Here is a 24,944-nt window from a genome sequence, read left to right as displayed (position 1 = left end):
CTCATAACCTATACGAACTCTAAGTCCTTTCTTAGGCAAAAGGAAAAGTTGTTCACCTGAAGATATTGTCTCTTAAGTCATGCCCTTAATATACTTCAGACATTACTACTTAAAAAATTACCTTTCACATTTCAATCATCTTCTAAAATTTGGCACCCTGTAAATCTCTTTTGGTAGCAAACATATTCTCACAAATGGAAGATAATAAAAAAGTCATTTACTCTTTGCTTTGGTCCTCAAGCTATTAGAAAGCATTTTATCTTTGTCGGTTCACTTGAATCAGACAAGGCTGAAAACAAACATATCAAACCAACAATACTTATTAAATAGAAATTCTGACCTGCATGTTGTCTTAACCTGATTCTCAATTCACTATGAGGCATTCAAGGCATATAGCCTTTGAAGTTGCCTACATTCTAGTTTTTTCTTGCAAAGCACAGAATTTGTCAGGTTCAGACAAAATACCAAAAATGACTGCATATTTTATTAAAAGCCTATTTTTTCCTCTCTCCTTCTCTTTAACAGAAGTCTAATTTAGTTGTTGTTCCCTTAGGTACAAAGTACACAGTTCATAATTCATTTGATATAAAATGTCAGTTTAGATTTTTGCACTTCTTTGATAAATGAGAAAAAACATGTACGTTTCAATTTCTTTCTATGAGGTTTTACCAACAGAAGCCCCCCTCCCATTGTACTGCTCAAAGACCTTTGTGTTAAATTAAACATCAAGATTCAGAAACTGTAGGGAATGGTATTTCCAAGACGTACAGTACAAATATATGAGACTGGGAAAAAAAAGTAATCATTTTTTTCTACCACTAAAGTGATCTCTCCCAAAGAGCATCTTTGATCCTTGAATTAGTTCTCAGTTATAATTTAATGTATAAAAATTGTCAGCAGCTTTCCCTACATTTAGACATAAAATTATATTGTCAGCTCCACAAAGAGCAAAATACAACGTTCAGGGGCTTGCTTCCCTCCCAGTATGTGTTCATGCTTCTAAAGCCCATCAATATTACTGGGCAAAATGTGTGAACATAAAAGAAAATAGCAGAGAAATAATTTAATCGTATCTGTCATCATTAACAGTATAGAACATTTTTCCTGATACAACCAAATCCTGCCACTAATCAACACACAGAACTCTGAGAGCACTAATCTGTGCAACACTGAAGAACAGAATCAGGAATTTAGTTCTGGAAATAAAGCTGCTATAGGGGAATAGCACAAAAACACTGTATCTTACTCTCTTACATAACACATGAGGCCAAGTCTGACAAATTCAAACTATCAGGTTTACAGAATAAACAAGAATTATTATCACTTCTCAAAATTGCGAACTTTACTGCTATGGCTGTCACTTCATGTTACAGTCTAGCACAGCAGCCTCAGTATCAATGAATTATGCTGTATTAGAAACTAGCAACAGAATCATCTTCTGATGCTCACGCTGAGTATCACCACCAATGAACAACGTATGCCTATGTCCACAAATGCCTGGAAGCCAAGACATTCACTCCTTCCTCCTTTGCTGCAAACAGGCACATGTCTCACCCAGACCAGACAAATGCTTGCATCCCAAACAATGAAGTCTCTGTTCCTATATAGGTTTTACTGAAAAGATTCTGGCTACTATTTTCTTGTTCAAAATTGGATAGTCTAGTTGATTAACAGTAATCAAATCTTCAATCACAAACCAGGCTGCCTGTATTTTGCCACATCACAGCATTTACTTGAAACTGCAACACGTATTGAGATAAAGTAAATACCTTTGCAATGTTTATTCTCTACTAAGCAGACATTTGACAGAAAGTTAAGAGGTAGAGAACTTTTTCTCTCCTTTTTCCATTTTTAGAGCACAGGTTAAAATGACTCTATCATCATCACAGAAAATTTACAGCTACTTAATTCAGATTACAACCATCAGGAGCATCTTGTTCAGTTTTTTGGACAGCACTATTAGTTTCTTAGGAACAACTATCTCAAGTACCATTCTTAGTATGTAAGAACATTCACCACTTTGGTGAAAGAAAAAAGAGGTAAGAGTTGTGTTCTTTCTCTACACGATGATGCCTTTCCAATCTGTTTCTTTGCTTTCCACATGTTTTATAAGAGCTGTTTAGAAAATCACAAAGCAGTCAACCTGTGAATTGTTTTGGGTTTTTTTTTTTTGTTTGTTTGTTTGTTTTTTGTGAGTACATGGTGGTCACATTCAGAGAATCACAGAATCACACACAGAATCACAGAATGACCCAGGTTGGAAGGGACCTCAAGGATCATGTAGTTCCAACCCCCCTGCCTAGCAGGGCCACCAAACATACACCTTTACTAGATCAGGTTGCCCAGGGCCCCGTCCAACCTGGTCTTGAACACCTCCAAGGATGGGGCATCCACAACCGCCCTGGGCAGCCTGTTCCAGGGCCTAACCACTCTCCTAGTGAAGAACTTTCCCTTAACATCCAACCTAAATCTTCCCTCTTTTAATTTAAAACCATTTCCCCTAGTCCTGCTATTGTCAGCCCTTTCGAAGAGTTTACTCCCCTCCTGGGAGTAAGTTCCCTTCAGGTACTGAAAGGCTGCAATGAGGTCACCCCGCAACCTTCTCTTCTCTAGGCTGAACAAGCCCAATTCCTTCAGCCTTTCCTCATAGGGGAGGTGCTCCAGCCCCCTGATCATTTTCGTGGCCCTCCTCTGGACCCTTTCCAAAATCTCCATGTCTTTTTTGTACTGAGGGCTCCACACCTGGACACAGTACTCCAGATGGGGCCTCACAAGAGCAGAGTAGAGAGGGACAATCACCTCCCTATCCCTGCTGACCACGCCTCTCCTGATGGAGCCCAGGATCCCATTTGCTTTCTGGGCTGCCAGAGTGCACTGCTGGCTCATGTTGAGTCTTTTGTCCATCAGGATCCCCAGGTCCTTCTCAGCCGAGCTGCTCTCAAGGACCACTCCTCCCAATTCCACTCCCAACATTCCACTTTTGCAGCACCATTTATGAAGAGGGCCTAAACTCAGGGAGAAGAGAGCCTGCCAGACCTCTTGATTATACTTGTCAGTGCTAGAACGAATACAGTCTCTTTACCTTCCCTGGCCTGTCTTTCTATTTGCAAACCTATCTGTAAAATGGGAATAACAACAACAAGCCTTCTGGAATGCTAAACCAGCAAACATCTGTAAAAATTATAGCAGAAAGTATCTCAGAATATAAATAGTAAGAATTAAAATAGCTAAATCCTGGACATATCCCATTGGAATATGAAAGACACAGTTTCCTTTTCTCTCTTATTTTACTAAACCGGAATTAATCTTCCTAAAAGGGTAGTATTTCCTCATCAGAATCCTAAGTCAGACCTGAATACAGATACAAAGGGAAACAGACTAAAATCCAGTACACATGTACACAGTACAATTTGATTTCAAGTCTATTTCTAAATAAAAAAAAACACCACCCAAATATTAGTTATTTTTAACGTAAGAGCAACGCCTCTGTGGCACAGTGTAGGAATGTAACTTTGCAACACCAGAGGCCCGGGTTCAAATCCCCCCTGTGGCACAAGCGGTAGAAGTGCTGCTCTGCTACACAGGAGGCTTGAATCCCGGGGGTTGGACTCAATGATCTCTAAGATCCCTTCCAACCCGCACGAGACTGTGATACTATGATAAAGCAGGAAAATAAAAACAAAGCATTTGTATGGACATGATGCTTTAAAAAGAACATCCCTACATATATTCCTACCTAAAGGAAGGAAAAGTATGGTTATTTGATCATCTCTGTGCTTAACCATCAGGAATATATTGATACATCCTTAATTTTTCTCCCTCAACAAAGTATAAGAATATGTAAACAAGCTGGCAGAACTTTCCTGGAGCCCCGCAGAATTCACTGAAAAGAGAGGAATTTCAAGATGTCCTCAGTGGTGCAAAGTAGCTTCAATATTTTGTCACTTTAATCAAATCTTCTATGATCAGTAGATAACTTTCATAATTTAGGTGCTTCAAGTGCAGAAAATACTGCTTAGGATAACAACAACAAACCCATAGACATTTGCCTTTGCTGACAGCTTATGAAAATGCTGTTTTATTCTGGAACCTACAGGGGCATGAACTGTCAGAAATGAATACAATAAAGTGAAGTTTTTAGAAAAACAGTATGTATCAAACTATCAAAGTAACACAACAATTAAGCCACTTCTTAAGACTTACATATGTGTGGAAAATGGTTTAAAAGACAAAACAAACAGCATCATTTTTCAAACGTCTTCAGTATGTTTCACCAGGAATTCAAATGTCATTTTATTCTAGGATTCTTTACATAGAAGAAACAGGCTAGTTCATTGCATAAATAATGTTGACTTCAGTTAGAGTAGGGAACAATCTAGATGGGATTTACATTGAATGAAAAAAATGCATGAGCTTGGGTAAAATCAAGACTTGGGTAAAAACTTCATGCTTCATCTAAATAGCATCCTTTCTATATGTACTTACATACATAGTCTGAAATGGGTTTATGTGATGGTAGGTAGTCATTTTAAGTAGAGATCTGCTGCTAAATCTCACAGCAGGCTACTTTACCCATTTCTATGCATTTCTCTAGTTTTCAAACAACCAATTTGTAGTTTTCCAGCATGAAATCTGCTCTACCACAGATTTCTTCCATGAGATCTTAAATATCACCTAGAACCCATGCTAAGGTTTTGGAAAGACCCAGACTGAGACCTCCACACTGAGGTTAATTGCCTGCTTATAGATGATCTATAAGCTACTTCAAGCTGTTGCACATCTCTCCCTTTCTCATCTGTCATTTCCCAACCAAGCACAACTATCCATGTTCTGGGTAACTAAAATTGCAGTTCCAATCATCTTGCTCTGTTTCATGCAGCTCCAGAAAACAGAAAGCAAAGAGCTGAAAAAACAGCCCTGCTGTCTGGAATGCGAAACTACAGTGGATCTTCCTAGCCAAAAAAAGGCTGTATTCAAGGCAAAGGGAAGGAGCAAATGAGAGCAAGGAATGTACATTTGAATGTCTTTGCCTTCTGCCAGTGTCCAGCTTTAGAAACAGGAATTTGGTAAGGGCACAGTTTAAAGCAACCTTGAGGTGGTTCTTTATGATGGGTGAAGTTAGGCTGAGCCCAAGTTGGCTGTGACTTAGAAAATTACAGCATAAAAATGGGCACCTCTGTGCTTCCCATTGCCAGAACCTGAAGACATTATTTCTCAGGAATGAGAGCTGAGAAACAAGAGATCCTCTAACTTCTCTTGCCACCCAAAGCCCCAAAAACAATCATTCAGAAACAACAGTAAACACAGAATGAATGTGCTGAAGGATGTGCTGAATGGAAAGGGAGAGGGGAATAAAAGAAGAAAGTAGAACTAATAAAAATGACAATCAGATCAATACTGCAGAGATTAGAGAAGAATTACTGTTTCATTAGAGCAACTCCCAGTTTTATACACAAGCACTTTTGCAATCCTACCCTAATACCCCCATGAAATCATCTTTCTGGATGAGAGGAACTAGAACAGACAATTTACAGAGCTTGCCACTGACATGCTTTAATTAGCCCGGTCACTGATGAAAGATGTAGGGCAGCTATTTCCCCCTCCCTACTCTATCCAGCTCTTTCCTTAAACCACCTCTGGAAAAGGCATGGCTCCTATTTTTCATTCAGAACTTTCCATAAACATCTTCCACAAAGTTATTTACAACTAATTTTTTTAAAAACATTTCTTGTTTCTTTTAAAAATCACCGATTACATTTGTCTGAAGGTACAGAAACATCACAAGTTTGAGAATTTTGAACTTTTTAAAAAATCTTTCTATCAATGTCATTTTACAATTGTGGTTTTTTTCCCCCTCTGCTATCTGTTTTTTCTTTCCTTTTTCAATTCTGTTTTTACTACTGTACAAGAAGTGACAGAAGAGAATGAAAGGGATGAAAAATTAAAAAGAAACAGAAGACGCAGAACAGAGAGAATCCTGTTGAATATTATTCCATGCTTACAGGGAGAAGAAGTGGGGAAGAATAGAGGAAAGGAGAGAAATGAGAACCTGAAACCTAGCAAATTCCTCCAAAACAAGTTTTCTGGTATGACTGTGTATATGTGATCCTGAGCGAGTGGAAAAAACAAACTCGTCTCAGGAAAATTTTAGTGTACACAGGTTTAATTTTCCTTCCTAAATACTTCTGGACTTCTGTTTGCTTTATTAACTAATTCATCTAAGGAGGCATGTTGGCTCCAAAGATTAACTTGCATGAGCAAATGTTTCCAGATATGAATATGAGGTGTACGATATGGTTCTTATTTTGCTCGCATGATTAGATCAATGATCCTATGATGTGGTTCAATATCCAGTCTCAGAGGTGTTGCTACTTAAACTAACAGTAGCTGAAATCCTTTGCCTGCAGGATGCCATGTTCTGTAGATGGTGAACAAACATCAAGTGATAAATATGTAGGCTCACTTTTTGCTTCTGAGGAGCTTGAGCTGTAAGGCAGAGGCATGCAGCCTCCTGGCTACAAACATTTGACCAGCAAAGGACAGGTGCTTATGAATCTGAGACAAAATCTGCCATCTTCCACAGTTAGACATTGCTGTGTTTTGGAAATCACAGACCAAGAACATAAAACAGGAACATACTCCATAAATTATGGCAGAGATTAAAAAGACACTTCACTGTTTAGGCACTTCTTTTTTTCCTTTCCTGAGTATCTTCCCTTTTACATACTACTTAGGGAATAGGAACATATATCAACACTAACTTCTACAGATAAGGCAGCATCCAGTAATGTTGGTAATACTCAACACAGGTAACCTCGCAAAGACAATTTTCTGTAATAAGACATTGAATTACCACCCACAACAATTTTCATACCTCCTTTCCCTTGGGAATGCAGTCCTTTCCTGTGCTTTCTCTCTTATTGATGTTGGTTTAGCCTTCACTTTCCTGCTTCTTGTCTGGTTAGCAGCCTGTCTCTCTCTGCTCTCTCTTAACTCTTATTTCTCAACAAAACAATCTCTTCTGCACTTCTACATACAAGACTTCTCATTTCCTTCCATATTACACTTTTTTTCCTGCAGCCAGTAGCTGGGAACAAGTGAAGTTAATGAGGTTTTACCAGTAGAAACTGCACCTTTCATTTCTGTTAGCTTACTACCACTTATAAGGTAATTCCAAATTCTCTGGGTCCTCTGTGTGCCACTGCATCAGAAACAACACTGATTAATGAGAAAAATGTATAACCAAGTGCTATATACAAAAAATTTTCTCCAAGATTTTTGCAGTTTTATGTCCTCTGTATCATTTCATTTACCTAATTACATTAAGTGTAAAATGATTTGTCCTCCAGATCTTTTACTGCCTGGCATCCTCATATTAATGTGAAGTCTTGGCTAGTACATTATCTTTTACAACTTCTACCAAAGCAGGTTAGGACAGGATAAATAGAACAAATTTATTCTTTTTGAAAAAAAAAAATAAATATATATATATATATAAAACTCAAAAAAATTTACTTCTACCTATGTGGTATGAAATTTGTCAGTAATAATTTTAAACTATGCCCTTTTATGCCTCTTCCACCTCTTTTAGCTTTCTATGCAGTTCTTTGATGTAACAAAGACTGTTTCAGACAAGATTTCAGTTCATCTGGAAAAAAAAAAAAAGCTTTAAGTCTTGAGGCAAAAAGCAGTGTATTTAAAATTTATATACTCCATAATGCCTTTGTTCTGAACTTGAACATCCTGAAAAACTTCTCCGCTTTCTTTTGCCTTCCAACTCTGAAGATCATTTGTTCTCATGATTTCAGCTTCTTATTATGCAACAGTGACTTTAACTGGTGGATCCAGCATTTAAGTACATGCACAGTCATGGCTGACCCTTTCTGATCAATTGCCAATCCATACAGGTTTGACTGATAAAAGAGCCAATTAGATTTAAGCAAATTAAGGGACATCACCAATGTCAACCACTTATTAAACTGAATGCTGAATTCCATGCATACAAAACACTAATGCACCAAGACCCATTAAGAGTTGAAATCCTAACCCCATTAGTAACTCCAGATCACTACGGGGTAAGGGTCAAAAGAAAGTTTCATATTTATGGATTAACATTTGGATTCAGTTTTTATTTTTTTAATCTTTCCAAGAACTCTTGAACCCGCTCTGCAATTTTAGTCAAGAGCTTAGATGAAATATATTCCTTCTTTCCAAGATTTTTTTAAACATCGACTTAAGCACAGCAAATCAACCTGATGAGAAATTAAGACATATTCAATCAGGTAACACTAAAGACTCACTGTGCATTATATTATGTGTGTTATATTTTAAATAAAAAACAAAACCAAATCAATGTGTGTTGGAAAATAAACCCGAATATTAATTAAAACAATAATCATTTGCAGTAATTTCAGTATGAATTCTGCTGTTCTCTCCAACACTATCCCACTTGAACACTTCCACTATACTTAGCAAGAAGGGAATACAAATTTTTTTACACCCATCGGAAGGCTGTGGTTGTGCATACAATGAGTTTTCTTCCATTCTTTGATGAAATACAACTTCTCCTAAAGTGAAAACATGGCCACTAAGGTAAAAAATAAAATGTTTTTTACTAAGATCCAGATTTCATTTAATGATTTAGAATGCATTTGCCAGTGAAGGCATGGAATACAACCCAATGCAAAATTACCATTATGCTCATAATATACTGTGCATTTGAATTGTATGGCATTCAAAGTGTTTATAAGAAACATAATTGTAGAATAAACATACATTGTTCTATATATATGTGTGTTTGTGTGCCTGCACATGTTTATGTGTATAATGAGGATGTAGAGTGTGTGAGAATCCTTCTCTCATATGTATTGATTCATTTACTATTCATTTCACCACAGATCACAGTTCACTGGACAATAGTACGGAAGATTTCTTTAATAACTCTCATTGCTAATTTAATTCTACTTAAACACACATATCCTAGTGTATGCCACATGCTTTTCAGCATGATTTTATGTGTAAATCAGGATAATATGTTTTCAGATCATTAACAAAAAGGAACCATGAACTAAAACCTATTTAATCAATGAGGTATTGCTTTTAAACTACCACAAGGTCATAAAAAAGATAATTTCAAAGCTATAAGTTTTCTAATTGTAATCAACAACAATCTAATGATGAAAGAAAGTGCATCTTAATGGCTGTCATAAACTTGTGCACATCCTTGTCCATCTTTAAAGATCCTTTACCTGTTCATTTAGTAAATTTTTCACTACCAAAATCTGCTATTTCTCCATGCAGAATCGAACAGATACTGGGATTACGCACAGCTTTAACTGACAAGTATATTTTATATCTGGTTTTATGATACATCTGTATTTGTTAATAATATGCTTAATTCAACAAACAGATTTGAAAAATACAAAATGTACTGACTGGAACCTAACCTTTTTCATCTCGTTCAGTAATGTCATACAACCTCTACATTTTACTTATTCACTTTTCAGAAGATTTTCTCTTTACCACCAAACCAATCAGTCTTTTGCAAGGAAACCGCTCCAGGAGTAATCATATTTTTTTGTGATTTTATTATTTTGTGGAGTTGTTAGTTATTTGGTTGCCTCTATTTGCTTGCTTTTATTTTCAGGTAGTAAATACATCAGTCTACACTGTTTCTACTCAGCTACAACTACACATCTCACAAAATCAAGCTTAACCAGGTTCTCATTTTATGATTCAAAATCATCTTGACTTCACCATTTCCGCTGGTATTTTTTCAATAAAAGCTAGTCCATTAGGATGTTCATGAAAAGAGAAGGAACAAACATACATCAGCTGCAATTTGAAACTTTCACTTAGAAAACAAACAAACATGCAGAGAATTTAGAGAGTATTTGCCTAATTGTGATACATACATATAAAATAACGCTCAGCTCTTTAGACTGCAATTCACTGTGAACCAGCACTCTGCTACTGTGTTTCTTTCATAAGGTTACACCGGACTGCAAAATACAGGTGACTCTCTACATTCTTAAACTATTCCTCCATGATGGAATCCAACACCATTCATAAAAAAAATAAAAAGGTATATGATGCTCTTCTTACTTACCTAATGCATTAACTGTGCAAATACCTGTTCCCATTTTCCATCTTTTTCAACTGAGTAATGCAATAAATTTAAAGCTGAAAAGAACCATTTTGTTACTAAGAGCTACTAATGCAAACATATTCTGAGCTTCCAGTCCTCGGTTGTAGTAATAAATAATGTTTTGTTTAACAGAGAATTTGCGTAATTGTTACATGCACAGAAACAGCACTTTTTTCATACTTACCTCCTGGAGGCATGACTATGGTTATAGCATCACTTATCAAGCTGCTCTGGCTGTTGGAAGCCTTCACTTGTACTGAGTAGTTAGAAAATGGAATCAGTCCTTTAATGGGTACCCATACATTGGATTCATTGCTGCTGCATAATATTCGAGTGCCATTTACAACAGAATAATTAGCATTAGCTGTTAAGAAAGAAAAAGGATGTGGAGGAAAAAGAAAAAATGTTAGGTTTTGTGTCTTATGCGATTTGCTGTTCTTTAAAAAGCAAAACTTCTACTCAAATAAAAATTTGATATTGATATCAAGAACGTTAAAAATGTCTTACTTGAAGAATAAATATTTTTCCCCATTTTTTCCTCTTTTTGCTAACATTTTTAAGTACTCATAAAAGTTGAAAAGTATATGGAACAACCATGCAGTCACAAAGCTGACTGCTATGTATATGTGCTATGTGCTGCAAACAGAAGCCAGTTTTCAGAAATGACTTATGTTCTTGAGCAGCTGCATGAGAACTGTAGATACAAACCAGTCAGGGTCATTAAAACATTAATTCCAGTTCTCATGTCTATGAAAGACTTGCTTAGCTTCTGGAACTCACTAAAAAAAAAAGCATTTACTTTAGGAATTCATCAGCCAGTGTAAGCTAACTCTATTGTATACAAAAGTATAACTTTATTACTTTTCTGCAACAAGAAGTGTATGTTTTCCAGCAATCCACTCAAAGATAAAACAAGGACATAAATATTCAGATTGGCCCTTTAAATCATCCGAGGACACCACTGTCTGTCCTCTATAACCCTTTCAAGACCTCAGACTTAAGCTATATAAAGATTTAACCCTATAAAAATAAAAAAATAAAACTCCCCAAAATAACTAACTTGTAAGCAAGACTGGAAAATTATATATATATATATATATATATATATATATTCAAGTAATAACTTTTTGACTCAATGAAGACTTCACTCATGTAACACAAAGCAAAACTGGACTTGTTTAAAGATTACCCAATATTTGGAACTAAAATGCTATATAAACAGTTAATATAATTACTGCTATCCATCATTCCATGCAGAGCTCTTATGTCAAAGTCAATGGCAATTTTGCATTACAAACAACAGCAGAATCTCAGAAGTTTCTGAAACCATGGGTAGAGAATGAGATTGAGCAGAATACAGTTATTCAAAGTAGCTAAAATTAAAGCATTTTTACAAGCAAAAGATGAAATTCTGAAGTCTGAGTCCTCTACAAAACTTAATATACAATTTAACAAAAAACATGCAAGTTCTTTTTAAAGCCATTTTTGAATCAACCTAATTTATGCAAGCATCAAGTTAACACTGAAATTAAACCTGAAGCAGTTTTTCAAGTAATCCATATTTCTATAACATTTGCTTAAGTGTGTATATGCAGTACATTTTTGTCCTTCTCAAATTACATTTTACCATGTGTGAGTGATCTGTACATTTCTCCAGGCCTTATAAACAGTCTGTATGATACACTCATGGTTGAAGTCCATGCCACACTATTATTGCGACAATCACAGAGTTGCATGGAGTGTTTCACTTATTCTTTCACTAACATATGGCAAGCTAACTCTAACATTTTTGGAGGAAGGAAATGAGTTGAGCCATTTCATAAGTGCATCTTGCAGTTTGTGTCCTCAGTGCTCGCCTTCTACATGAACTGCCAGTCTGTTCAAACAGACTACAGTAGGGTGAATCTAGAATAATTTCATGAAATCTGTGGATTTATTTTAGAGTTCAGCAAATTTTGTATTAGCCTCAGAGAGTTTATTTTATAAATAGCAAGGGAGGCAAAGTTCCTTATCATGCAAGAAGAACAATCAACTTTTACACATGCCATATACAGAGATATCAATTTTGCAGAAGTGATTTTGTCTCAGATTATTCATGCACTGACTACTCAGCCAACGCTAGAAAAATATGCATCTGCTTTACTTGATGTCATTTCTTAAACTGTCTATCAAACAGGCACAGGGCATCTTTGTGAAACTGTCCCTGTCTGTGATCTGGGAGTAGGAACAATCCAATAAAGCATTTTTCTCCCATAATTTATCACATTTTTCCCATACATCACCATGCGATCTATGACTCACTGATGTGACATCAACCCAACAATGTGACTGCTACATGCACCTATTATTTTATTAACAACAATAAAGCCAACAAATGGCTAACTGACAGATACATGCTTAAGGTTCCAGTAATGTGAGATGCAGGTTCTTCTGGTTGTGAAAACAGGTGCCTATTTTAAATGTTTCACATACAGCATACAGAAAAGTTTAAATATCCAGTCATACAGATTAAAGCTCAAAGGGCAGACTCAAACCTCAAGTGTAAAAAAAAGGCTTCCTAACAGCAATTTGTGAGCCATTTCATAAGAAAAATCAACCTTTTCTATCTTCAGTGAAGTCTGAACATGTTAGTATATTAATTCTCACCAACCTCAGCCCCAGATGAAAGCATGTACTTCTGATATTCATATTTCATCATTAATCTTCTGATGGCAAACTATACATCTTTTAAAAAAAATACAGTTTAGAGTAACAAAAAAGAATTAAAAGGATAACACTATTCCGAGTTGCCTGGATAACAACATTAATATACACTAATTATACAATTAGTTGTAACATTAAATTCTAGTTATAGCAGAGTGATTACTTGGCAATTATAAGAAGTATATAATTACTCAATAATTAGGAGAAGTATGTAATTACATAACCATTTTATCCAGCTCAAAAACGAACTTGCAGATTTACAATGAGCTAGACAACACAGTGATTCAGTTTTTCATTGCTTCTGATAAAAACCTGAGAGCACTTCCAAGTTTCCCAAATCAAATTTTACACAGACAAAAGGTATTTCCATTGCCAGCCAAGCAACTTAGTGCTACTGGCAAGTGAAATATTAGAACATTTTAAAATGCAGGTCTTGCTGGAGATGACTTGCAATATGCAGCTCTGCCACTTCTCACTGCTTAAGCTTTACTTTCAGTGGGCTGGAAAATGCAGACACTTAGGTTCAGCCTGACAGAAAGTGATACAGCGATACAGTGATAACCCTGTCATATCACTCTGTGCCATTCCTGCCTAGACTGCTCCAGTGTGGAACTATTTGAGAGTATAAGCAGATGATGCCTCTCTTTTTCCATTTTTCTGGTATATACTTCACCCTGCTCACCAGTTCTACCTTAGCCTACCAACAGTCTGCTGGAGTCCTAAAGTGCAGTAGTCATCTCAAGCATCGGTATCAACCTAAAAGACATTGTTTTACTTTGCACAAATGGTTTCTATCAGAATACCTTCTTGTTTATGCACATTTCTGCCTTGAGTAACCCAACAAGAAAGAGCTTGCAGAGAGACAGTTAACAAGGGCAGCCTAACCTAGGTGGCAGAAGATAAACTCCTGGCTCAGCACGTCCTTCAAACATGAAGCATCCAAACATCTTTACCAAAAGATGAATCCAGACCAAAGGGAGTTCAGAGCCACCATTCCCTATAGTCTCTCAAAAATACTGCACCATTTACAAACACAAAAGGCTTCCTCATACTGCTTAATTTGTCTCATACTTCAGCATCATTTCATAATTTTCGAATCACTGATCTATTAACAGACTTCTGAAGGATTTCTTTGGTTCATGTCTGGTATCTGAGAAAAAAGTATGCTTTTTTTCTTACCATTTTGCTCCTAGTTAAAGACAAATGAAAGTATCCCAATGTTTCAGGAAATGTTACCAGTTGAAGAAATTAAGACAGACAAATATCCATGCACTTACTTGAAAACTATGTATACTTGAAACAAACTTGAGTAATAAAATAATCTTATGTTAAAATGATACAAAACAATGTATTCCATAAAAAATCATTGCTTAAAAATGATAAGCTTCACACAACACCCTCAATGGCGACTATCTGCATTTGAAGGTTCACTCTTGTTTCATGTGGGCAGCTGAAAGTGGGCTCCCAAGCAGACGTGTTTCTGAGTGCTACTGTAAATAAGTGAATAAAGCTCCTGAGGGTCATCAGTGCGTAAATTACTGCTGTCCTGGGTCCATCATCCTTTGGGGTTCACTAGATTGAAATAACATAAATGGGTATCCTTTTCCATTCTTGTTATAATCATTGTCACAAGAATGTTAATGCCTCATATATTCCGTAATTTTTTTCTGTATGCTGTACTGCTCTGACCTTTTCAATATTCTGTAATTTGACTGGCTGGCCATTTCAAGTTCTCTCCTTTTTACAGCCTTATTAACTTGTGGGGAAGAGGTGAAATGGACAGCCAATCAGAATACATAATATTGCAAAGGTCATAGTAGTACAGTATAGTATCAGCAGACACAGAATACTGTATATTAGTCATTAGCGTTCTGATATCTTATTCATGTGACAAAGGTTGTAAGGAGTGCAGAAAATGGTACGACATGAAACCATTCTCATGACAAAGGCTGTGATGAAAAATGAGATAATATAAACCAAATGCATTCATCTCACATCTTAAAACTAGCTTTTTCTAGAAATTGCCACTTTTAAGGGTTTTCTTCCCATCTAGATCAATTAGTGTTTTTAAGGCAAAAGGCCAAAAACTTGAGCTGCTGCTTCTTAATATATTAAGCCGCAAAAACTCATGCTTCATATACATAGGCAACCTTTTCCAAACTACTGAGTACTCTGATTATGATCACTGCATTTGTAAGTTTTAAATCAGTAGGCTTAAGCATAACCAGTCTGCATCACAAGCACACTAACATAACTAGAGTGCTGACTTCAGAAAGCAAGGAGTTGGCTAAATTTTTCACTGAGTGCTCATTCATTTTCCTTTCCTCAAGCACTCAGGAGCTAGCTGTCATTATACAAAAGATATGGGGGCAAAAATCAGCTTCTCTATTCTTCTCTGCTCAGTTTTCATTTGGGACTTCAACAACTAAACATTTGTAAAATGCAAAATTTCTCTTCCTACATGTGGTGCAGTGTCCTTAGAAATCTGCTTATCTTCCCCCTCTCCCCCCCCCCCCAGCTTAATCTGGAGTATTACAGTACCATTAATTTGTGAAATGCAGAGAGATTTCAACCTGAAATTAAGCTAAAAACACTTCAATATGATCATCACAAACATTTAACTACTATTTTTCTTTCTATTTCAAAATAACACCAGGCTGCAGTCACAAAAGTTAGTAACTTAGTACTTACATACTACTCAGAATTACAGTTGTCTCTGAGATGTCAGAGCACTCAGGATAGGCTCTGCTTCTTTTCTTTGCAAACTATCTGTTGGCAGTCACCACTGCCTTTCCAGTCAGGGAACCCACACAGTTCAAGCTGGGTGGCCAGGACATATTTTGGTGCAGTGTTAATATGTTCCACCAACACCTATACCTTTCCAGAAATTCTGTAAGAAATTTTCATTGTCTAGAACAATTTGATCACAGGAAGGAGAAGGAAGAAGCAGTGGCATGTCAGACAAGTCCTCCTGCTCATTGCAAGTTGGGTGTAGGAGCGGAGTAAACTTGGAATCTGAACTAGCCCAAAGCAGAACTCTAACACTCTGAATGCTGAAGTTATTCCAAACCTTTCCTCTCTCAACCTTCTCATCAGGGAACAGGAAAAATCTATTCACACAGTGCTCCACAGCACAAAAGAGAAAAACCAAACATCAACAGCTATTCTGCTAACTCATTCAAGTTGTAACCTGTAGAAGAGGACCAAACTACCAAGTTGTTTGCATGAAGCAGGGAAGACTTGCAACACCATTGAAATGATTTAGTGTACAACATTCCGTATTGTTCATTCATGGCCTCAGAAACAAAATGCTCCTATGAGTTCTTGACTGGACAGCAAGACTCTTTAATGTCCCAGTACAGTCTAGCACTACAGACAGTAGCACTGCAAACAGTATAGCATCACATTGCACGTAAATGACAGGAAGGATTAAAATAAAAATGTTTTCTGTACTTGTGAAGTTAAATTGAAGGTAAAGTACATAATTACAGATTCAATCCACTTTGTTTGAGAGATTTTACATACTGAAGGGAGTTCAGAAACAGCCAGCTTTAAAATCTTCAAGTTTGTTTTTTCCATGGCTAGAGCTTTCTTTCTCTTACTGCAGCTAGACGTAAATGGAGATTATCACAGTATCTGGTTTCTGAATCTATGCCCATAATTCATGGATGCCAATAAGAATTTGCCATTCTCCAGGGACACAATCAGAAGGAGACTAGCTAAACACACAGAGCAGAACTGGGAGTCTCAAATCCATAATCAAATATCTAGATTGATTGTGTCACTTGCACTTGTATTGATTTCAATTGGAGCAGCTGACCCAAGGGAATAATAAAAATGTGGAATAAAACTGATTTATGAGAACAAAATAAATCCTTTTGTGAGTGGTAATGAATTGGTACTATTTAACCCTTTCAATTACAAAGGGAAAACACCATTTATTTTTTTGAGAATGCTGAGTTAGCCAAAAGAAGTCATATAAAAATACCAATACTGTCAAATGCCATTACATTTACTTGTAATACTTTGGAATGAATGAAGCTCTGAAGTTGATCTAGGATTTTTATTTGACATAAGGATATTACTTTGGCTTTTCCAGTCATCTTACATGAGGCATCATAAATGGTGCACTTGTAGATTGAAAGAATCTTCTAGGAGAGCTTTGTTGTACTTACTGGTAGAGTAACACGCCCTAGTCTGTTCAGGGCAATAGCACGTAGAGTAATAAACATCCGTACTAACTGCACATAATCACACCTAAAAAAGGAAGACTCATGACAGTATCTTCATCTTTCTGACCTAAGAAAATCATATAAATAGCACCCGATTTGATCCCCCTTAAATATTTCAAAGAGAAACATCACTAAATCTAGTAAAAAATTTTCATCATGCTTTCTCTAGCTTAGAAAACAGATGTATTTTACATCACTCCCTATTTGTTTTCACATCACCACATATCCAATTGCAATATCTTCATCTGTGAAAGGTCTAGTCAGATTATACCTATTTTATTTGGATCACATACTTACTTTGTTGACACAAATAATTTTTTGTCCAAAGACATAGATTACTTTCTGCATTGAGGATTTACAACAGATACCAATGCACAACTAAAGTGGCTTCCTCAGTCTTAATGGCAGTTAAAAACTCTAAAAGACTTTCATTAACTAATAAATCATTTTAATAGGAGAAGTAATCAGCAGATTCTCTTTTACTCGATACTGTTCACCAGAAGATTGCTAATATTCCCTAGGCTATTGAGATCATAGTATCATAGTATCATAGTCTCGTGTGGGTTGGAAGGGACTTTAGAGATCATCGAGTCCAACCCCCCGGGATTCGAGCCTCCTGTGTAGCAGAGCGGCACTTCTACCACTTGCGCAACAGGGGGAATTCGAACCCAGGGCCTCCAGTGTTGCAACGCGGCATTCCTACCACTTGCGCCACCGGGGCACACAATGTAGATGGAGCAGGGATAGTCAAAAACTATCCTACTAACCCTGGTGTTGGATTTCAGCCTCTAATAACTGACAATATGTACCTCACAGAAAGGCTCATCTTTATGTACTCCCTTTACAACAAAAAAGCCAGCAACTAACACAACACTGAAACAGACCTGTGTATATCTGAGGTGAAATAAATAAATAAATAAATAAATAAACCAATAGAGAGATATGGAAGACCAATTAAAAAACACCATTTTCTAGATTCTTCACCAAAGAATCAATCAAGTTCAGAAATCGGAGACTACTCTCCTATCCTTACTCCAAGACATTTGTACCAAGAAACAGAAATGCACATATCTGGTGCATAAGGAAAAAATGCAAGTAGTTGATGTATTTTGAAACCATGCACAGGTGACTGAAGCTTGACTAAAAATTACCCAATAATGATCCTAATGTGTGTGCAAAATTTTCTAGCCAAGCAAATGAATCTTTAAATGCCATATACCTTGCTACAAAAGTATCCCTAAGTCCTCTTATGTAAATAATCAGATTAAATAAAACTATTTGTAGACAGATTATGTATCCTCCTTCTTCTCCCTCAAACACCTTTAGGACTAGTCCACAATCTTCATTTCATGTAACAATAATATCTAGCATCACTATAGTATCCTCCAGTTTGAGAGCATACATTGTTATTAGTAGTGTCGAATTTAACATGATTATGCTATAAAGAAGTTAAAGATCACAGCTAAGGAAATCAGGTTGCAGAATATATAGAGTTAACACAATCTTAAATTACTGGAGTAAAGTTAGAGTGACTTTTCCTGTCCTTAGATAATGAAACATCCCTGGCACAGGTACACCAGACATTATAAACATCTTTAGTAAGTGAATGAATGCAGGAGGAGCACTGTCCTGATATTTATCTACCTTGGAAAAAGCTATTGATATTTCTTTTGTACCCACTACTTGAATGTTTTAGCTACAGGATTGGAAAGGCTAAACTTCTCATTAATAGCCAAAATTTAAAATAAATAAATAAATAAATAAAATAAAATAAAATAAATAAACAAAAACAAAACACAAAAAGAAAAAAGCAGTGCTTTGAAGAAATGGCTTGTCTTGAAAATGATTCACGTGCTTTGATTACATATAAGGAAGGAATACATTGCCATTCCTGCGAAAGATACTTTCTTGCTAAGATAAAACTGCATCTTAACTTTTATCATTTGTGAGGTATTGCATATTCACCTGTAACAGCTGTAAATGTTAGTCTATACTTAGATATTCATAATTTTGAGAGCAGATACAATTCTTAAATCTAAATGAAATTAACTAGGACTAAGAATTTTAAGGATTTTCAACATTCCTCTCCCCATTCCTTTGACATCAGCAGGTCTCATATCTTTTCCAGAACACTCTGCTTTTTAGCTCTAGACTGACTCATAACATTCCAGATTTATATTCTGATTGTAGAGTGCACTGAAAGCACCAGTGGTCAATCAAGACTGTAAGAGGAATGTTTGAATAAAAGCCAAGATAACAGATTCTTTACCTCCTTTTTAATTATATATATATAATTATATAATAAAAATATATAATAAAATAAATATATATATAATAAAAATATATAATAAAATATAATAAAAATAAATAGTAATATATATATATATCTTTTTTTTTTTAAAGAAATCAAGCTAAATAGATTAGATTAACAAAATCCAACTTAAAGTGGAATTTATAAACTTTTAACAACGAATTGCTTTATTCTATTGTTAGTTTTTGTCATTCATAACAGGAAAAAGTAGGCTGCAAGTGTGCTATCCTGCACAGTATCTTCAAATAAGCAGTTGATCAATAATTCTCTTTATAAAAATATGTAAACTGGTAAATTCTTGCTGAAAAGTAATTACTTTGGCTGCCATGTTGACAACAAAAATTGCAAAAAATAGAAAATCAGAAAACAGCATCCTTTAACTTCTACATTTCTGAGCAATGCAGATTTTTGCAACTTTATGCTGTGAAACTCACTAAGTACATAGAGACAGTTAAAGCTTCTCTTGATATCAAACTTGTATTCGTGAGCATCACAACACCCAGAAAACTACAGATTTGGATGAATTTAGTGCTATGGTAGTTATCTCACACAGGAAAGAAGATGGGAATTTCCTCCAACTCTCTTCTCTGGAAAAGAGTTAACTCCTGATTCTTCCAGTGCAAGAGCTTCACTTCAGATATCCAAATGCAACTAAAAGTGATCCTGTACTTAATTTAAACTACAATAAGCATAAATAAGAAAGCAGAAATTTCTTGAGGGAATTAATTCTGAATCTCTCAGTTTTTGCTTACAAGTCCTTAGAGAACTGGAAGTTTATCAGACAGCAACCACAAATAAGCTTCTCTTATAGTAAGAAAAGTTGTTTATGATCTGATAATATTTGTATTTCATGCTTTGGACTAAAAAATTCTAAAACAAATTCCTCTTTAAAGTTTCATCCATTGAGGTGCCAGGATTGAAACGACCTGAGGTAACTTGTCTGCAGGAAAGAGTATCACCTGAGTGCTGTGGAGTTGGGACAGAGACACTGATCTGTAAAATCATGTTTGATCCTACATGTAGTTTCTGGGAGCAAATGTCTGTCTGGAATATCAGAATTGTAAAACAATCTCAACAAAGATCCTGTCTGTGTTTGAAGGAATATTTAAAGGGAAATACAGTCAAAAATATACAGCTTAATTTGAAAACAAGAGCTAATTGAATCAGAAATTTCTGTTCCGTATACTGTTAAAGTATACTTAAACTTCAGAAAAAAATCCATTACAAGGATCCTTTTCTATTGGCAGAAAATCCAAACTGTCTCTTGCTGATCTACATTTCAGACTTGCAGTTCCACAGTGACCTTTTCAATCAGTTCACGATTGTATTTCCTCACTACACCAGGACCAAATAAATCCAAAAATAAGTACTAAATGCAGTATCAGAACTAAACAGCAATAAAAATCAGGACATGCATTAAGAAACATTTCTATTGGATTCTTAAACATTTGAAGCCAAGAAATGGGTAATTCAAAGGTTTCTATACTATTAGAATATTCTCCCTTGGTCTTATATATTATAAAATAAGTTTTTATTGATTTAACAAAGCCGAACCACAGCATCTTTTAATCTTTTGCAAATGACGTAAAAGTATCTGATTTCATTAAAAAACCTCCTAGAATGAAATAAAAATGAATTTGCAGGCCGTTCACTTCAATTCCTATTAGGTATGTATGTTTGTAAAAACAGCTGGATGGAAAGTTATGGGATATCTTAAAAAAATACAATGAATGGCAGAACCATTTGATAGAAAAACAGTGTACATAAAATATAAAGACAGTCAGAGACATGAGAAATTTGAAAGGTTTGGAATAGGACAAAGAAGAAGCTAAGCCTGGGGACATCCATAGAATATTCAGTATGAGATCAGCTGGTGTCTCTAAAGAGTTGGAATAACAAGTTCTTGACAGATAAAGTGTTAAGTTACATGTTATTTAAACACTTCCCATGTCACCAACTTGCTATCTCAACATACCATATGTTATAGAAGGTCACTGATAAGATAACAGCATATCAAGCAGAGTTTCAAAATATGCATTAGGGAGGGGTGTTGTAAAAATACAGAAATACGAGAAGCATCAGAAAATATCCTTTGTCCAGGGGATATCCATACTTATATGGAATTTACTTATTCTGTGCTTCAAACTGCTTGGGACTGGAGCACAGAACAAATGTTCTGGTTCACTCAAGGTTAAAGTTGTTACATAACAGCTTCATGGAATAACAGGTCACAGCTGGCATCACTAGGCAGGCTGGAGAATCAACCCAAATCTTCCCTAGCTCCCCATTCTTCATTGCAGACATTATTTTGTAATCTAGTAAATTTTGAACTACTTTGCAAAAAAGCACAACTATGAACTTCCATATAAGGGACTATACTAATAGGGAAAGGATATATTTGTTTATGAAAGATGCATACTCTTACCATAAGCTTGAGATTTTATTTATAATAATGAATTTAAATAAAGACTTTACATTTGAGAGTGATGTATACAAACAGCAGAAGTGTGTGGACACTGCAAGAAACTCTTGTTAGAAAACAATCTTCAAAACCCATTCACTTAAGTAAACTTTAATTTCTGAGATCTAAAACCTCAGGCTTCCCAAAAGGACAGCTTAAGGTATTGGTGAGCATGTCACCCATTTAAGCAGCAGGAGAAACAATTCACTGTTTGTATGCATGTATGCTAGGTGAATTTAACAGCCATTTCTTACATTACCCTGCCTCTTTAACAGACGTTGCGGCAAAGGATGAAATACAGTTGTTCATTATGTCAACGAAATACCAATTAGCCATCAGACAATTCAATAAGCTTTGTGCAAGTCTAGTGAACAGATGATGTCTTATGTAAGTTTGATGAATTAATGCTTAATTTTCCTCCTGCATACCCCCAAACAGCCAGCATAAAGGTCAATTGCTGGAGCTCTGACTTCTAGGGGGAAGCACTCTTTATTTATTTAGCATTGCAAAGCAAAGTTTCAGCAACAGTGAACAAATGTAATGCAATTTTCTGGGTTCCATTCCCCAATGATTCTATCACCGCCACCCAGCTCTCCTGAGTTGAACTAACACAGCAACTACTTTAAGTCAACTCTTATAATTGCTTCCAATTTGCCTGTTTTGCTTTTGGCAATTAGCAAACTGAAATGTTATCATGAAAGAGTCCATCTCATTTATAAGGCCAGGTTTTCCCTCCACTAAAATATGCAGGCACTCTGTTCTTTATTACCAGCAGGAGATAAATGGCTGGTTTTCGTTGCTGAAGAATATATAATGGTTAAAAAGTCACTTTTTTCCTCCAGCTCTACATAAATCACAGAACTAGTCAATATTTAATAATGCTTGCCTTGGTCTGGAGTCCCTTGATCACCCCTGTCATGTGTAATAGCTCCCTCTCTGATATCTTTGACATAAAAGCCCAGCTTTACTGCAATACTAACATGTAGAGGGTCATTACGGATCGACATTTACCTTAATCTGTGACTGCCAACCATGAACCGATAAATTCCAGCAGATTCCACTGGGAGAAATCAGTAAACTTCTCAGTGGAAAGAACTGAAAGAAAATTCTGCCGAGAACAGAATACATTTTCTACAAGGGCTGCTCTGCAAATGGGTTCTGACTTTTGAAAGTTCTCTAGCTGCACAGCTTTGCAACATTTAATACCGTTTTGATGGTTTGAGAGACGGGATGACAACTGAGGATGACATGACTTAGAAAGCAAGCAGAAATTTTCTCTGCAAAAACAATGCAAGATTAAACACAAGGGGAATATGGCTTTTGCATTATTCACCCTGCTGCCTTGGCGGAAATGGCTCTGCTGTCACAGGTCCAGCCAAAATGTTGCTCCTGTTTTTCAAATTGATCATCACTCCCTCTCCTCATAATCTTACAAGTGCTTCACAGCAGAATACATCAAAGCCTTCATTGTATAAAAGAGGTACACAACAGCCTTTGTGAGAGGTCAGCTGAGAATGCCTACCACACTTAAACTCTTCAATGAACGTGTCTTTCCAAACAGCACACAAACAAGTTCATTTATATACTCCTTCGCAGAGGACGGCAATTATAATTTGTATGTTCTCTTTACCACTGATACTGAAAACATCAAATCATTCTCATCCTGAGCATTAAAAAAAAAGCAAGATATGAAGCCATCAGTGATTCAATTCTCTATCTGTTACTACATTTATAATGCTGATTAAATTTGCGTACAGTACATAGAAGGATTAAATGTCATCCAAACATTATTTTCAACCATGATTTTGTATTATAAGGAAAGATTTTTATAGTTGCCTGATGTCAATCACACTATTTATAAACCTCTAAAAATTAATGACAACATTGTTAGGTATAATTCATAAACATTATTTGGGTACAATATTGTATTATTTATTACACTTTAGAGTATGCTTAATAGCGCAAACTGACATATTAAATGCTCACATTTTGTGAGCATTCGTTTTTACTCACTGCCCAGGTATTTTACATTTCTATAATAATTAGAGGACACAGCATTTTATTATCAACTGAAGAACACACAGTCTGTGTAATGCATTTGAAAATAATCCATTTACATTCTTCAGTGTCTTATATGGTCTTTTACACAAGGGTATCATCACTGTCTACTCTAACACTTGATTTAGTGACATTTTCACAGAAGATTACGTTAATTTGTTTAGATTTTAAATATACTGATTTTAAAAAAGCACAACAGTGCAAACAAGACAGCTGCCTATAATACAGTAAGATTTAACAAATAACTTTTTGTAAGGGTTTTGTACTGCATATTTAATCTGCTTGTCATATGGAAATAAAGAATTGGGCTTCTTTTCCTTTCTTCTTTTTAAGTATCTTCTTGCATTGCACACTCTTTTAGGTAGCTGTCTCCAAAGCCACTTATATAAATTTCAAATGCACCCACAGTCAACCATATTATGTACAGCTCTCAAGAACAGTTCCCACTTATGTAAGTAAACCAAGCGAAATTGTGTGAGTATAGCTTCCTTATCTGAGTAAAGGTGGTAAGATAAGACCCATGCGTATATCTAGAGACTAAATGAGCGCAGAGAGCTTATCTTTATTTGCCAATGTATGTGTTTGTACAAATGTAAAGCACCATAAATCAAAGTAGTGGCTCTTAAGAGTAAAATTGGAATTTCTAAAATAATCAATGGAGTGGCAAAAGGCAGTAAAATTTAGTGTTAAAGAAAGTTTCAGAAAAATAGAAAGAAAAAACAAGCAAACAACAACAACAAAAAAAAAAAACAAAAAAAAACCAACAAACAGAACATCAATGCTATTTCTAGACTTAATAAAAAGGAAAATAAATACCTTGATCAGCATAGAATAGACCAGTGAAAAAGACTGTGTAGGACAATTGTCCATGAGGTTTATTTGGGGCGAGCCATTTTAACTGTGCTTCTTTGGACCCATCCACAGTAGCAAATACATCAACTGCACCCTCAGGCGGAGCTTCCATGGTCCGAGCTTCCACCTGCAAAAGAACCATGAGCTATAGGTTTGTTGCCATACTTTACAAACAAGACA

General features: G+C 35.8%; 1 protein-coding gene across 1 annotated transcript in view; it reads right to left on the bottom strand.

Moving 5' to 3' along the window:
- USH2A (usherin) overlaps nt 1-24,944 on the bottom strand; it is a 356,150-nt gene that overhangs the window by 135,746 nt on the left and 195,460 nt on the right. The window contains exons 39-40 of the mRNA XM_015857330.2: nt 24,729-24,891; nt 10,332-10,511 (exon numbers count right to left, since the gene is read on the bottom strand). Of these exons, the coding sequence (XP_015712816.1) occupies nt 10,332-10,511; nt 24,729-24,891 (343 nt within the window). The remainder of the gene's footprint in view (nt 1-10,331; nt 10,512-24,728; nt 24,892-24,944) is intronic.

The sequence above is a fragment of the Coturnix japonica genome, chromosome 3 (assembly GCF_001577835.2).
Source record: "Coturnix japonica isolate 7356 chromosome 3, Coturnix japonica 2.1, whole genome shotgun sequence".
Taxonomy (NCBI): domain Eukaryota; kingdom Metazoa; phylum Chordata; class Aves; order Galliformes; family Phasianidae; genus Coturnix; species Coturnix japonica.
Note: the sequence above shows the minus strand (reverse complement) of the source record. Positions and strands in the feature narration are given on the sequence as shown.